This window comes from Sceloporus occidentalis, unplaced genomic scaffold, assembly GCF_023333645.1.
Source record: "Sceloporus occidentalis isolate IW3139 unplaced genomic scaffold, rSceOcc1.0.p SCAF_3, whole genome shotgun sequence".
Taxonomy (NCBI): domain Eukaryota; kingdom Metazoa; phylum Chordata; class Lepidosauria; order Squamata; family Phrynosomatidae; genus Sceloporus; species Sceloporus occidentalis.
The window spans coordinates 122335283-122348622 of record NW_028316983.1 but is presented as its reverse complement, the minus strand read 5'-3'; the positions used below and the strand labels follow the sequence as shown (position 1 = coordinate 122348622).

The window sequence follows — 13340 nt, the reverse complement described above, 5'->3', positions numbered from 1 at the left end:
GACATGAATTTTAAACTGGAATAGATCCAGAATTTTATATAGATCCCTTCCCACACTGTTGCATTACAACTTTACTTGCTCCTCTGTAGGTTTTGAAAAGTTCAAGGGTAGCTATTACCATAGCCGAAATTACAAAAGCCCAGAAGGATTCCTGGGGAAAACTGTTGTGATCATCGGAATGGGGAATTCAGCAGCTGACATTGCTGTGGAGGTCTGTCGGAAGGCAAAGAAGGTAAAGAGAGGTGTTCTGTGGGGAATGGGGTTTGGAAGCGATATTAAAAAATGAAATGAAATAAAGATTTCATAACTAATACTGGTTTATAGAATAAAATAGATAGGTAGTTCATATGGTCTGAAATTGTTAGAGGATGGATGAGACACAAACTATGTTGAGACACTAACTGGATTATCCACCAGGAGCCCTGGTGGTGCAGTGGTTAAATGCCTGTACTGCAGCCATTCACTCGAAACCACAAGGTTGCGAGTTCAGGACCAGCAAAAGGGCCCAAGCTCGACTCAGGCTTGCATCCTTCCGAGGTTGCTAAAATGAGTACCCAGACTGTTGGGGGCAAATTAGCTTATTTGCTAATTAGCTTACTTGCTGTTCACCGCTATGATCTTTGGAATAGCGGTATATAAATAAAGCAAATTATTATTATTATCTGCTCATTAGTCCCTCACAGATCAGCATGTGCAATCCAAATCATAGTATAGAATGAGAGGGATACCTTTATTTCATTCAAAGGGCTACCTTTGTTCCACACATTTTGTGGGGTGCCTGATATTGTTCCACTTTCAACATTCTCCAAAGTACTCTTCCATCAGCATTGGATTCCACTATCATTTCTACAAGCATGCAGAAAGACTGAGTGCTAGTTCTGTTATGAGTTATGGTCAATATGGATTCAACATCTTGGAGAACACAAGCCTCACTTTAAAGTACAAACTGGAATTTTCCTCTCTTCTGCTGACAAGAAAACAGTTCAGGAGAGCAATGGGAGCCTTATTTATTTATTTACAGTATTTATACCCTGCCCTTCAGTTCTAAAGGCTAATTGTCTTGTTTACCTCCACTGAATGGAGATCCTGCTAAACTGGCTCAGACTGGTATGCCCTCCCACTCTATGGTAAGGTATTGTGTAGTTTCCAGATAGGACAATCATATCTCAATTTGAAAGAGGGCTTTGTTTTGTGAAAGTAACTCCATTGTTTTCAACTACCTAGACAATCTAAGAGTTATTATCAGTGCCTAGAGAACACATTCACATCTGCCCTCTGCACACTGACCAAACCTGAAGCACAAGCTTTGCACTCATCTAGAGATGTGATGTTAAACATATGAATCGAAGATGACACCAAATTAGGAGGAATAGTTAATACCCCAGAGGACAGGATCAAAATTCAAAATGAGCCAAAGATAAAAAAAAATTCAAAATGAGCCAAAGATAACTAATTGAATTTCAACACAGAGAAATGTAAAGTACTGCACCTAGGGCAAAAAAAAAAAAAAAAAAAAAAAAAAAAAAAAAAAAAAAAAATGAAATGCATACATATAGAATGGGAGACACCTGACTGAACAAGACTACATGTGAAAGAGATCTGGGAGTCTTAGTAGGCCACAAGTGGAATATGAGTCAACAGTGTGAAGCATCAGCTAAAAAGGCCAATGTGATTCTAGGCTGCATCAATAGAAGTAAAATGAAAGTATACTTCAAGGGAAGTAGTAGTGCCCCTCTATTCTGCCTTGGTCAGGCCTCACCTAGACTACTGTGTCCAGTTCTGGGCACCACAATTCAGAAAGGATGTTGAGAGATCGGAGCATGTCCAAAGGAGGGCAACCAAAATGGTGAAGGGTCTAGAAACCATGTCCTATGAGGAAGGAGCTGGGTATGTTTAGCCTTGACAAGAGAAGGTTAAGAGGTGATGCGATAACCCTGTTTAAATATTTGAAGGGATGTCCTATTGAGGATGGAGCAAGCTTATTTTCTGCTGCTCCAGAGAATAGGACCCGGAACAAATCAAATCAAATTTATTACGGCACACAGCCAGCATAAAACAATAAAAAGTATTCCAAGAGCTCAAAGGTATATGTTCATGTACACATAGCATAAATAACATATGGATACAACGTTCAACCTCCGAGAATATCTAGAGTGTAAATTATATATGTTTACTGCGAGAAGAACCTCTAATTCTAAAGTGTAGATTTAACATGCATTTTTAACATATTGATCTCTTGAGAGATCATTACAAGGACCTGTAATTTTAATAACCTTTTGAGTTAGAAATTAAAAAGATTTATGCGAATTCTTATATATTTACATAAGCAGCCAAGTTATACTGTATTTATATGATACAGGTTTAAATAGTAACAAAATATCTAATAAGCTGTTTATAACAGTTTAGTCATAAAATGACAGTAACAGTTACTGTATTTGTTTTTTAAAAAATTTACGACAGGTAATGGCAGCTGCTAAGAACTTAGCTACTGTAAAAGTTACATATTCACTACAGTCTGCAAGAAAATAGTCAACATAAAATTTCTCCTGTCTACCAGGTATCTGATGAATAGTTGGGGTTATATAAGCATCACGTATTTCTGCAAACAAAGAGCATCAAAAAAGAACATGACTAATTGTCTCAATTTCCTCTGAGCCACAAGGGCAATGTTGACATTGGTACGGAATCTTTTAAAATCTACACTCTAAAACGGAAGATGGAAGAATGTTAAATCTTGCTAGCATAAATGCCCTTCTAAACTTTGGACATTCAAATACTCAAAGTATCTAGCAGGCTTGCCCGGTCTTCCAGTTTCTCCAATGGGATACAGGGCTGACTGGCTTTTATGGGTTTGGAAATCAATATCCTTAATTCGCTGAGAGATGACAGATTTCGCCTTGTCATAACCTAGTGAGGATATTAATGTCAAAGAAAGCCCAATAGAGGACAGTTTCAAAGTCAGGGATTTCTTCCAAGAAGAACTGAAAAGATCTGTTAGAATTAGTGGGTCTAAACCAACCGGTACAAAAAACCATTTTTAGCCATTGATTAAATTTACAGATCCATATACGTGCCTTGATGGATAACAAACTTACTTCTAAATGAAGAATAGCATTGGGAACACAATTTGGAACACCTAGGATCATTCTTAAAAATTTTGTTTGGACAATCTCAAAAGGGACATAACTGCTGAAAGTACAAGCCTCAGAGCTGTATAGTAATTGTGCTAATATCTTGGCTACAAAAACCTGAAGGGCTGCTGGAATATATTGACCTCCCTTGTTATAGTAGAAGGAACATAAAGCCTTAATGCTTCTTTGGGTGTTCATTACCACATTCTTCTGATGTAATTTGGAGGTTCCCTTGTCGTGAAATGTGATGCCTAAATATTTATAGGAAGATACTTGGTCGATGTGGTTATTGTCTAGAGTCCATTTATACTGTATACAACTTTTAGAAAAAAACATAACTTTGGTTTTGTTATAGTTGATTTTTAATGCGTCGTTTGTACAGTGGCTTACCAGGGTTTTCAAAAGTCTATTCAGGCCTATTCTCGTAAGTGACATCAGAACCACATCATCTGCATAGTCAGGTATTGAAAGTGGTCTATTTGACAAGGTTGGAAAATGTGATAGTATCTCTGATAGGGTCTTAATCATAGAATTAATATAAAAGTTGAAAAGAGTGGGCACTAAAATACAGCCTTGTCTTACTCCATTTGGTGTGGAGATAGATCTTGTTGTATTGCCCTGACTGTTACATCATATTGCTGCACAAGAATTCTCATGCAGTTTACGAATTAGGATTAATAACCGTTTGTCAATATTGGTAGTTTTGAACTTTTCCCATAGTTTATCTCTTGGGATGAAATTGAATGCAGATTTTAGATCAATAAAGGCGGTAAAAAGTGTGCCCTTAGCTGAAGCAGTGTATTTTTCAGTGAGGTGTTTAAGGACTAGGGCATGGTCAGCTGCAGATTAACTGTTTCTAAACCCAGCCTGTTCTTCTCTAATAATTTCCTCTTCTTTGAGCCAGTCTTGCAGCTTGTCCAATAGATGTAACATGTACATTTTACTTATGATGTTAAGGAGGCTGATTGGCCTGTAATTTCCAGGGTCATATTTATCACCTTTTTTATATATTGGCACAATAATGGCAAGACCCTGGTCCTCTGGGATGTGAGTTGTTTGGTCTATGGTGGTAAATAAGATTGTGATTATCGGGATCCACCATTCAGTGTTGGTTTTAAACACTTCAAAAGGAATGTTGTCACATCCAGGAGCTTTCCCTGATGCGAGTCTGGAGATCAGATTTTTAATTTTAAGCTCGGAGACTGGCGGCCATTTTGGGAGTTTTTCAGTGTCATCAGAAAAGGGCTTATAGCTGCACTGGTGTTGGTTGAACAGTTTGCTGTAATACTGTTCGCAGCTGGCAGAAATGTGACCCGGAACAATGGATGCAAGCTCCAGGAATAGAGATTCCACCTCAACATTAGGGGGGGAACTTTCTGATAATAAGGGCTGTTTAACAGTGGAACACACTTCTTTGAACTGTGGTGGAGTCTCCTTCCTAGGAGGTCTTGAAACAGAGGCTGGATGGCCATCTGTCACGGATGCTTTGTGAGTTCTTGCATGGCAGGGGGTTGGACTGGATAGCCCTTGTGGTCTCTTCCAACTCTACGATTCTGTGGTTCTATGAATTCTTGATTTCTTGGCCCCTTTTTAAAAATAATTACAAGCCAAGACATTTGTCACATTTCTCCAAGTATGAGAATTTGTCCAGGTGTGAGAATTTTCAGATGGTTCATTTGCAAGTGAAGTAAATGAATTTTTAAAATTTGGGGTTTTTTATTGTTTTATTGCTCTATTCTTTCAATGTAGTTGAACAGCAGGGATACAATAGAGTCTGTGTATCTTCAAGCTGGAAAAATCTAGCAAGTAACATAGGAAACTGTTTGTGCCAATGAGATATTGAAATGGTGTGTTTTTGTTGTTACTGTAAATGACTGGGTTGAAATTTGTCAAACCTAAAACACAGGGGATGGGGAAGGCAGTGGTGTCACTTTGGTGGTGTGGAGGTGTAGGGGGTGAAATAGAACCAATTGAAAATAAAAATGGAATAAAGGTAGGTAATAATATTTTTCATGGCTTCCATCAAATAATTGAAAACATAAAATCTTCTGTGTCAGTCTGAAAACTGCAGTGTGAAGAATATTTATCTGTCTGTATGCAATTGCTATGTATTTTTATACCAAACCTTTGGGCTCAAGGTGGCTTATGTAGTCCTTTTCCTCAGTAGTTTTATCCTCACAACAAGCATGTGGGGTCAGTCAGGCTGAGAAAGAATAATTGATCCAAGGGAGCTTAATAGTTTATTAGGACATTAGCATTGATCTGAGATGTTCTAGGGCTCTAGGCCAACATTAATCACCCCACCATTCTAGCTGTCAGTCCAACAATCCATGGTGCCATTGGCAAGAAAAAACATGGGGCGGAGGCATAGAACCACATTGTTTCATTGAACCCTGCCCAACTCATGGATTGCACAGTAGAAATTACTGTGTGTGTGTGTGTGTGTCTTCAAGTCACCTGTTGATGTACTATTAATTTTTCAGAGGGTTTTCTTAGGCAAGGAATGCTTTGACTTGGTCTGGTCAGTTCCTTCCTCTGAAATAGACCTTACAATCTCTGATATTCGTTGATGGTCTACGAACCATGTACTTACTAAGAACTGATCCTGCTTAGTTTTCAACATCAGACAGGACCCTTGAGGTTATGTAGACAAGACTAAAGATCAGAGAGAGAGCCAGTGTGGCATAGTGATTTGAGTATTGGATGACTGAGGAGACCAGGTTTCGATTCCCAGCTTGACCATGACTTTGGGCAAGTCACATTTGTGATCTTGGGCAAGTCACATGCTCTCAGCCTCAGGGTGTCAGAAATTAATTGTGCCTAATTATTCCTGCCATGACTTTATTTTTCACTGTGGGCTAATGGAATAGTTTATAAATGTTCTGTTATATTTTAGTAATTAAGGATTGTATATGATATACAATCAATTTGATTTGACAGTGGAACACACTTCTTCAGAGTATGGTGGAGTCTCCTTCTTTGGAGGTTTTTAAACAGAGGCTGGATGGCTATCTGTCGGGGTGCTTTGATTGTGTGTTCCTGCATGGCAGGGGGTTGGAAAACCCCGTGAATAATAAGTGGTGCTATAATTCCTCTTTATTTACAGGATAATCATGGAATATTTGTGATATCGCAATAATCTTTGCCCAATCATGCGATATTGACAGGAGCATCCCACTATGCTCCCATCTTTTCCCCCAGTGTGGTAAATTCCTCTGTTGGAATGCACACAGCTAAAGAAGATGGGGGGAGTATGGAGTCACTAGGGGGTGCAGGTGAAACCCTAAGGGGGTGACACCACTGCTCCTCAAACACGTGTCTTTGGGCAGAAATGGGCTATGGCATTTGTCTGTGTCCCTTTAAAATTCTGAAGAGATGGTGTGGGTGAGGCTTAGTGGGAAGAGAAAGGATAGGCCCAAGGTTTCTTTTTTAGGTTCCCCCCCCCCCCTCCAAATATTAAAAAAATAAATTAACATTTTATTTAAAACATCATATTTTACCAAATTTTCACTTCAAGCACATGAAACTATGTATATGTAAATGTAAATGCATTTCAGCTGTACATATGATATCGTAATTTACAGGTATAATTTTAATTTTGCTAGTTGTTTATGTCACATCTATTACCATTAATAATAATAATAATATAAAATTTTATTTATGTTTCCCCACCTCTCCCAAAGGAGACTAATATACAGGAATTACAATTTATGAGTAACATTTGTACAAAAAAATTGCTAAGGATTCTATATGGGTAATAGAAGGAGGTCAATGGGAGGGGGACACGCTGAGTTAGCACACCGGGTGACACCAAACCTAGTGAAGCCGATGGGGGAGGTGACATTACTACATAAAGGATAGTCAAAGAATAGATCGAAGCACCTTACCAAACAAGGCCAGTGCATGTGGGACCAGTGGGAAAAAGAGGATTTGAAGGCATGATAATAGCTTCTCCACCATATCAGAGAAAGCAGATATACAGAAAGTTTATACCTCACATAACATCAGCCTTTAAAATCCTACAGAGAGTTAGAGGCTGTACAAACTAGCAATAAACGCCAACATCAAGGCGGAGTGGGGGCATGGCAACTGCACACCGCATGCCCCAATTCCACTCCCATGCTGGCGTGATGCTATGTGCCCCACCACATGGCGGGAGACATCACAGCGCTCCCTTGGGGCAGTGTGCACACATGCTGTGCCAAAGAAAAGTCAAAAAGCCCGCAGCACCAGCAGCTATGGCACCCTTTCCACAGCGCAAAAAGGAGCCACTTTTTGCGGCTCCTTGTTGCACTGCAGAAAGGCCAGATTGGGACCGCAGCATGCAGTTGCCACAGCCCCAATCCAGCTAGGAAAGGGGCGGCATCTTGCCGCTCCTTAGGGGCTGTCTGTACAGCCCCTACATGCCTGGAGGATCTTTTAAACCAGTTCATTGCTCTTTACAGTTCAACCTAGAACATCTCTTATATTTTGCCTCACATGCTGTTTCTGGAATACCTATAGACCCTTCCAAAATGGAAAAAATAGCATTCATACTGAAAGTAAAGTTGATAGCCTGGATTAGCATTGGTGGAGGGTATACTTCATAATCCCATTAGTCTGGTCCATTTCCATTCCTAATCTAAATGACCAGATCCCAGTACTTTTTGTTTTATCTATTGTAAATTGCTTTGAATACCAAAATGGGAGAAAGGCACAATGTTGTTGTTGTTGTTGTTGTTGTTGTTGTGCAGATGATCTCCTGAAAATATTTTCAGAGCACATTGCTTGCTACATTGCTGAAGCTAAACATTTATAAAACAGCTCAAGTCAAACACAACTGAGAAAAGCAGACGTGAGTTGGTCAAAGACAAACAGGAATTTATCAAATGAGTTTCTAAAGCCAGATCTCCTTTAGTTCATTCCAGGGTGTTTCTTGAAAACTTTGTACTGTTGGTGTCGCAAGTGCATCACAAATATTTTCAATATTTAATGGGATAGTTATTGTCTTCATTAGAACCAAAGTACACAATGTAGTGCACGTGTTTTCAAGTAGTGCAAAACTTTTTCTCAGACCAGATGTTTAAAAAAATGTAAAAGAAAAGAAAATGAGGTTTTTGAGTAATAATGAGTAGAAAATGTTGGCCATTTTCAAATAATTCAAGAACCCTTGTCCTTTTCACAAATGTTTTCTGGAAATTGAGGCTGTACATGATATATAGGGGGAAATAGGTTCAAGCTAGCAATTTGAAGAGTGGCCACCTTTCTATATAAGCTTTCCTTGTTGCCTTGCAGGTCTTCATCAGTACCAGAAGTGGCTCCTGGGTAATGAGCCGATTGGATGAGAAAGGCTATCCCTGGGATACCATCTTTCACACTCGCTTCAACAATGTGATCCGGAACTCCCTCCCTTGGTTTCTTTTGCAATGGGTGACAGAACAAAAGATGAACCAGTGGTTTAATCATGAAAACTATGGCCTGGTGCCACAAAACAGGTATTTAAGGGATCATTTTGCTTCCTATGAGGCCTGATTTGTCCCATGTCTGTTGGCATTGTCCTGTGTCTGTTGGCATAATTATTATAAGATATAACAAGGTAAATCTAATGAATGCTCCTAAAGTTCAACAGTTAAAAAGATGGGGCTTTGGACCATGTTGAATTTTGACTCTCTACCATAACACCATGATGAGAATGAGAATGATATTGGTGATATTATCTCAAATGACATTCCTACTTTAAGCAAAAGGAAGCGTGCAAGTTATAGCTTGTGCAAATTGTACTTATAGAATCATAGAATCATAAGAGTTGGAAGAGACCACAAGGGACATCCAGTCCAACCCCCTGCCATGCAGGAAATCTTAATCAAAGCATCCCCAACAGATGGCCATCTAGCCTCTGTTTAAAGACCTCTAAGGAAGGATATTATCTGTAAGCATATGTGAGCTAGACTGAATCCTTACTCTGCCTTATGTCTCTGCATTCATATCCTGTCACTTTTTATTTCTTTGGGTAAACATAAAATGGATAGAAAGAACAGAGGCAGCCTAAGTTCTTCCCCTGCCTAAGACAGGATATGAAGCATGCCCCCAACATCATTCAGTGTCTCTCCCTTATGCTGAAATAGGTTGAGGAGAAAAAGGCAGCAGTGCATGCTATCCTAAAAAGAGAAAGAGAGGGAAGATTGTGGCAGCAGTATCAGCTGCATTAGAGAAAAAGAAGATGCCGGTGGTGCTCCCCCTAAAGAAGGTGGCCATGGTATCCCCCCCCAAAAAAAAAAACGTAGGAGGGATGAATCAACACTGGCATCCTCCCTGAAGAAAAGTAGGTAGCACATGGGCCCTTATCACACATGAGACTGGAACTCCAACCCAGAGCCAATTCAAAGTGAAGGGGAAACAGAGTCAATTCGAATCCAAGGCAATTCACGTGATGAATTATCACACGTGAAGAATGAAATTGTGATTCCTGAGTCAAAGCGGAGCGAGTGCACATTAAATTATCACACCGGTACATATCATGCAGATTCAACAATTCAATTGGGACCCTTGCACATGCTCAGTGGGGCTCTGAACGCATCGTGAACCTTTGCACTTCCGAGGTGAAGAAGGGGGGCACTTCCTGGTTCCAGTTTCATGTGAATGCTAGCCTCACATGAATAACAGGGAATGTCACCTATCCCTACATGCCCTCTGCTTCATCCGAATGTATCACCGGCAAAAGAAATTTTTAATACTACTACTACTACTACTACTACTACTAATAATAATAATAAATTTCTTTCACTTCAAAATAATCAGTGTAGAAGCTGCAGATTAACTTAGAAGTAAATCCTTTGGATCTGAAGGAGACCCATTTTGGAGGAGTGCAGAAATGATTTCATTTCCCTTATTCTCCATGCTCCCTAAAATACCACCTCCCTGAATCCAATCCACTCTCCTTCCCTTTGTAACAGTTGCCTTCTCTTAGATTGCATCCACACTGGTGAAATAATCCGGTTTGACTCCACTTTAACTGTCCTGGCTCAGTGCTATGGAATTCTGGGAACTGTAGTGTCGTGAGACATTGAGCCTTCTCTGCCAGAGAGCTCTGGTGCCACAGCAGACTAATAAATTATTATTATTATTATTATTATTATTATTATTTAAAATATATTATTATTATTATTATTATTATTATTATTATTATTATTATTATTATTTTAAAAGTAATAAATTATTATAATTATTAAGGTATTATTATTATTATTATTATTATTATTATTATTGAACTATTATGCAGCCTCCATTCTTGAAGGAGCACTGGAAACAAAAGGGGTAAAATTGCAGCACAGTATGTGGGACCTTGGAGGTTTGGGGGGCGTGTGTACCAGGACGGAAGCAAAGTTGCATTCCACACCAAACCAATTCAGATTGAAATCGAAGTGAGCTTGGAAACAATTTTTGTGAATTCGCTTGTTACCAAACTCACAATAATCAGGAGTCACTTTGGACTGACTGTGGATCCGCCTTGGAATGACCCCCCATAGAAAGCAATCACGTGAGATAATACATCACATTTTAACGTGAATTCGCATGGTTGGACCTCCAGTGGCTTCAGATCAGAGCTGCAAAACCCTCCATGTGATAAGGGCCATTGTCTATACTTACACCAAAGAACAGGTCTTAGCTATAATACAACTCCCCCACAAGAAGGAGGCCCCAATTGTGACACCCCAGCAACAATTTCCTTAATGCCTTTGAGGTGATGAGGACATGAATCTTCCCCCACGTTCTTGCAAATAGGTAGTTTGGACACTGTTGCTGCTGCTGTTTTCTTCTCTGGTTTGAGGGGCACAGGTGCTAATTCTGTGTCCTCTTCTTCCTTCTGCTACAGCGTCACAAGATTGGGCAGGTGATGCTACCACCCCCACCTTTTCACCTTTCAGCTGCACTGGGTAGGGGGTGAGTGCTCTAGGGTGGTGGGAATTGGAAAGTGAGCGGAAGCAGCAGCAGCAACACCTTTAAGTGCAGCAGAGGTCCTGCCAGGATGGACGATAGGGGAAGAGTAAGGAATTAGCTATTACTCAAGGTGTCCTGCCACCTATGGCAATTTCTCACTCAGTCTAATGGCAGGGCTGGCCCTGGGAAAGACAAGACTGTAGGATCCTCTGAGGTCAGGCAATTCATACAAGATGTATATAATGGAACTGTAATACAATGGTTTGAATCCTCACACTGGCTTTGTAGGTGTATAGGCAATGTAATTTGGGGGGCTTTGATTCAGTCTTTAAAAACTGTGCTTACACTTTCAAAGCCTTAGGCCAAATCCGGGTTGGGGGGGGGGGGAGGCTGAGAGAAACACCAACAAATAAGAGGTTAGGATGGGAAATAAAAATATTAGAGAAGGAGTTAAACAAGGAACTTTCCAATGAAATAGAAAAAAACTAAGGAAGTATACGCAACAGCTCTTTGAAGAAGCAAACAAACCTGGAAAATGGTTAGCCCAAAAAATCAGAAAAGACAAAAGAAAAGAGAGCTATAACGGAAATAAGATATAAAGAACAAGTATACAAAGATCAAGACTCCATAAAGAACTGACTTCCATCACCCTTGATTATTTACATTTATTCCTCTCTTATAACCCTTTACCCTCTATACTGCAATTTTATATATCAAATATCAGTTCTAAAGGATAAGTATTGGGTCAAAAATTGGGTTTGCTTAAATACATATTTACTCCCAATAAGATTTAGCTGGGGGGGGGGGGGGAGAAAAAAGAAAAGTTGTTCACTTTGAACAGCAAAATTGACAAGTACAATTTATACAACTTGATTTCCAATTTCCCGCACTTAAAGAGAACAAAAGATTTTTTTAAACTATTGTATCTAATTTATATTACATATTTTCTAAGCTACTATACCCACGTTATCTCTCACTTACACAATTGATTCATATCTAACCGATATTATCCTAGAATTATTTCACCCCATTTCTTCTTAATATAATCGATGACTTTACACCAATCTTTTCATCCTTTCACCTTGTTACCCCAAAAGAACTGGAGATCATGCCAACCTTATCACAGAACCTGTCCCTGCTCTTGTGTAATGCCAGGTCAGTTAAAAATAAAATCCACATAATACATGATCTGCTTGTGGAGGAGAAGGCTGATCTGGCATGTATTACGGAAACCTGGCTGGCAGATGATGGCTCAGGTCCTCCCAGCTGGGTATTCCGTTAAAGAGCAGGTAAGGGGAAGTGGTCGAGGGAGAGGAGTGGCTGTGGTCCATAATAACAACTTCACTTTGACCAGAATACCTGTACAGAAAATGGCCCATATCAAGTGTATTTACCTGAACCTGAAGACTAAGGATAGTCTGGGGATTCTGTTGGTATACCGTCCGCCCCGTAACCAAACAGACTCCCTAGCCGAGCTGACACAACTGGTCTCGGAACTGGTGTTGGAGTCTTCTAGGTTTTTAATCCTGGACGACCTCAACATCCCGCTCGAGGCCAGTTCAACAACTCTCACAAGTGCAGCTTGGGAGTCCATGGTTTCCATGACAAATATGGGCCTATCCTAGATAGTCTTGAGGCCCATGCATTGTGCAGATCATACCCTGTATGCGGTCTATTGTACGGAACAGGCATAGCCATGGGCCGAGATAGTTAATATCGTTGCATTGTCATGGATGGATCATTTCCTGATCAAGGTTGGACTGAAGGCCACTGATCTCCCCATTGGGGGTGGAGGACCCATTAAAATGGTCCGCCCTTGAAGGCTGATGGAACCTTTAGGTTCCAGAAAGCCTTAGAGGGTTCTATGGTTGGTAATGACAAAGATTCTGTCAAAGCCCTGGCTAACACCTGGAATAATGACCTCACCAGGATTATAGAAAAAGACAACCTGCTCTGTCAATCCTTGCCCTTCCTGGATGGCTGTCCAGGAAGGTGAAGCTACAAAGATGCTGTTGAAATCAATAATTAATGGTTCCTTCAGGGAAGGCTGTTTTCCATCAAGCTTAAAAACAGCAGTGGTTAAACCACTATTTAAAAAGCCTTCCCTTGATCCCCTAGACAGAAATAATTACAGAAATCCATACAATCCACCCTGCATTCTCAGATCCTCTGGGAAGAACATACTACAGCCAAAGACGACCAGATCCACTACTGTTTCCTAGAGGACCTTTTCATCAGCCGCATCAAAACTGTGGAATGGCTTGCCAGAGGAGATCCGTCAGATTACCACCC

At 40.1% G+C, this 13340-nt stretch overlaps 1 protein-coding gene across 1 annotated transcript in view; it reads left to right on the top strand.

Moving 5' to 3' along the window:
- Positions 1 to 13340, top strand: part of LOC149316686 (dimethylaniline monooxygenase [N-oxide-forming] 2-like) — a 61772-nt gene that overhangs the window by 34712 nt on the left and 13720 nt on the right. The window contains exons 5-6 of the mRNA XM_089516041.1: positions 90 to 232; positions 8406 to 8605. Of these exons, the coding sequence (XP_089372167.1) occupies positions 90 to 232; positions 8406 to 8605 (343 nt within the window). The remainder of the gene's footprint in view (positions 1 to 89; positions 233 to 8405; positions 8606 to 13340) is intronic.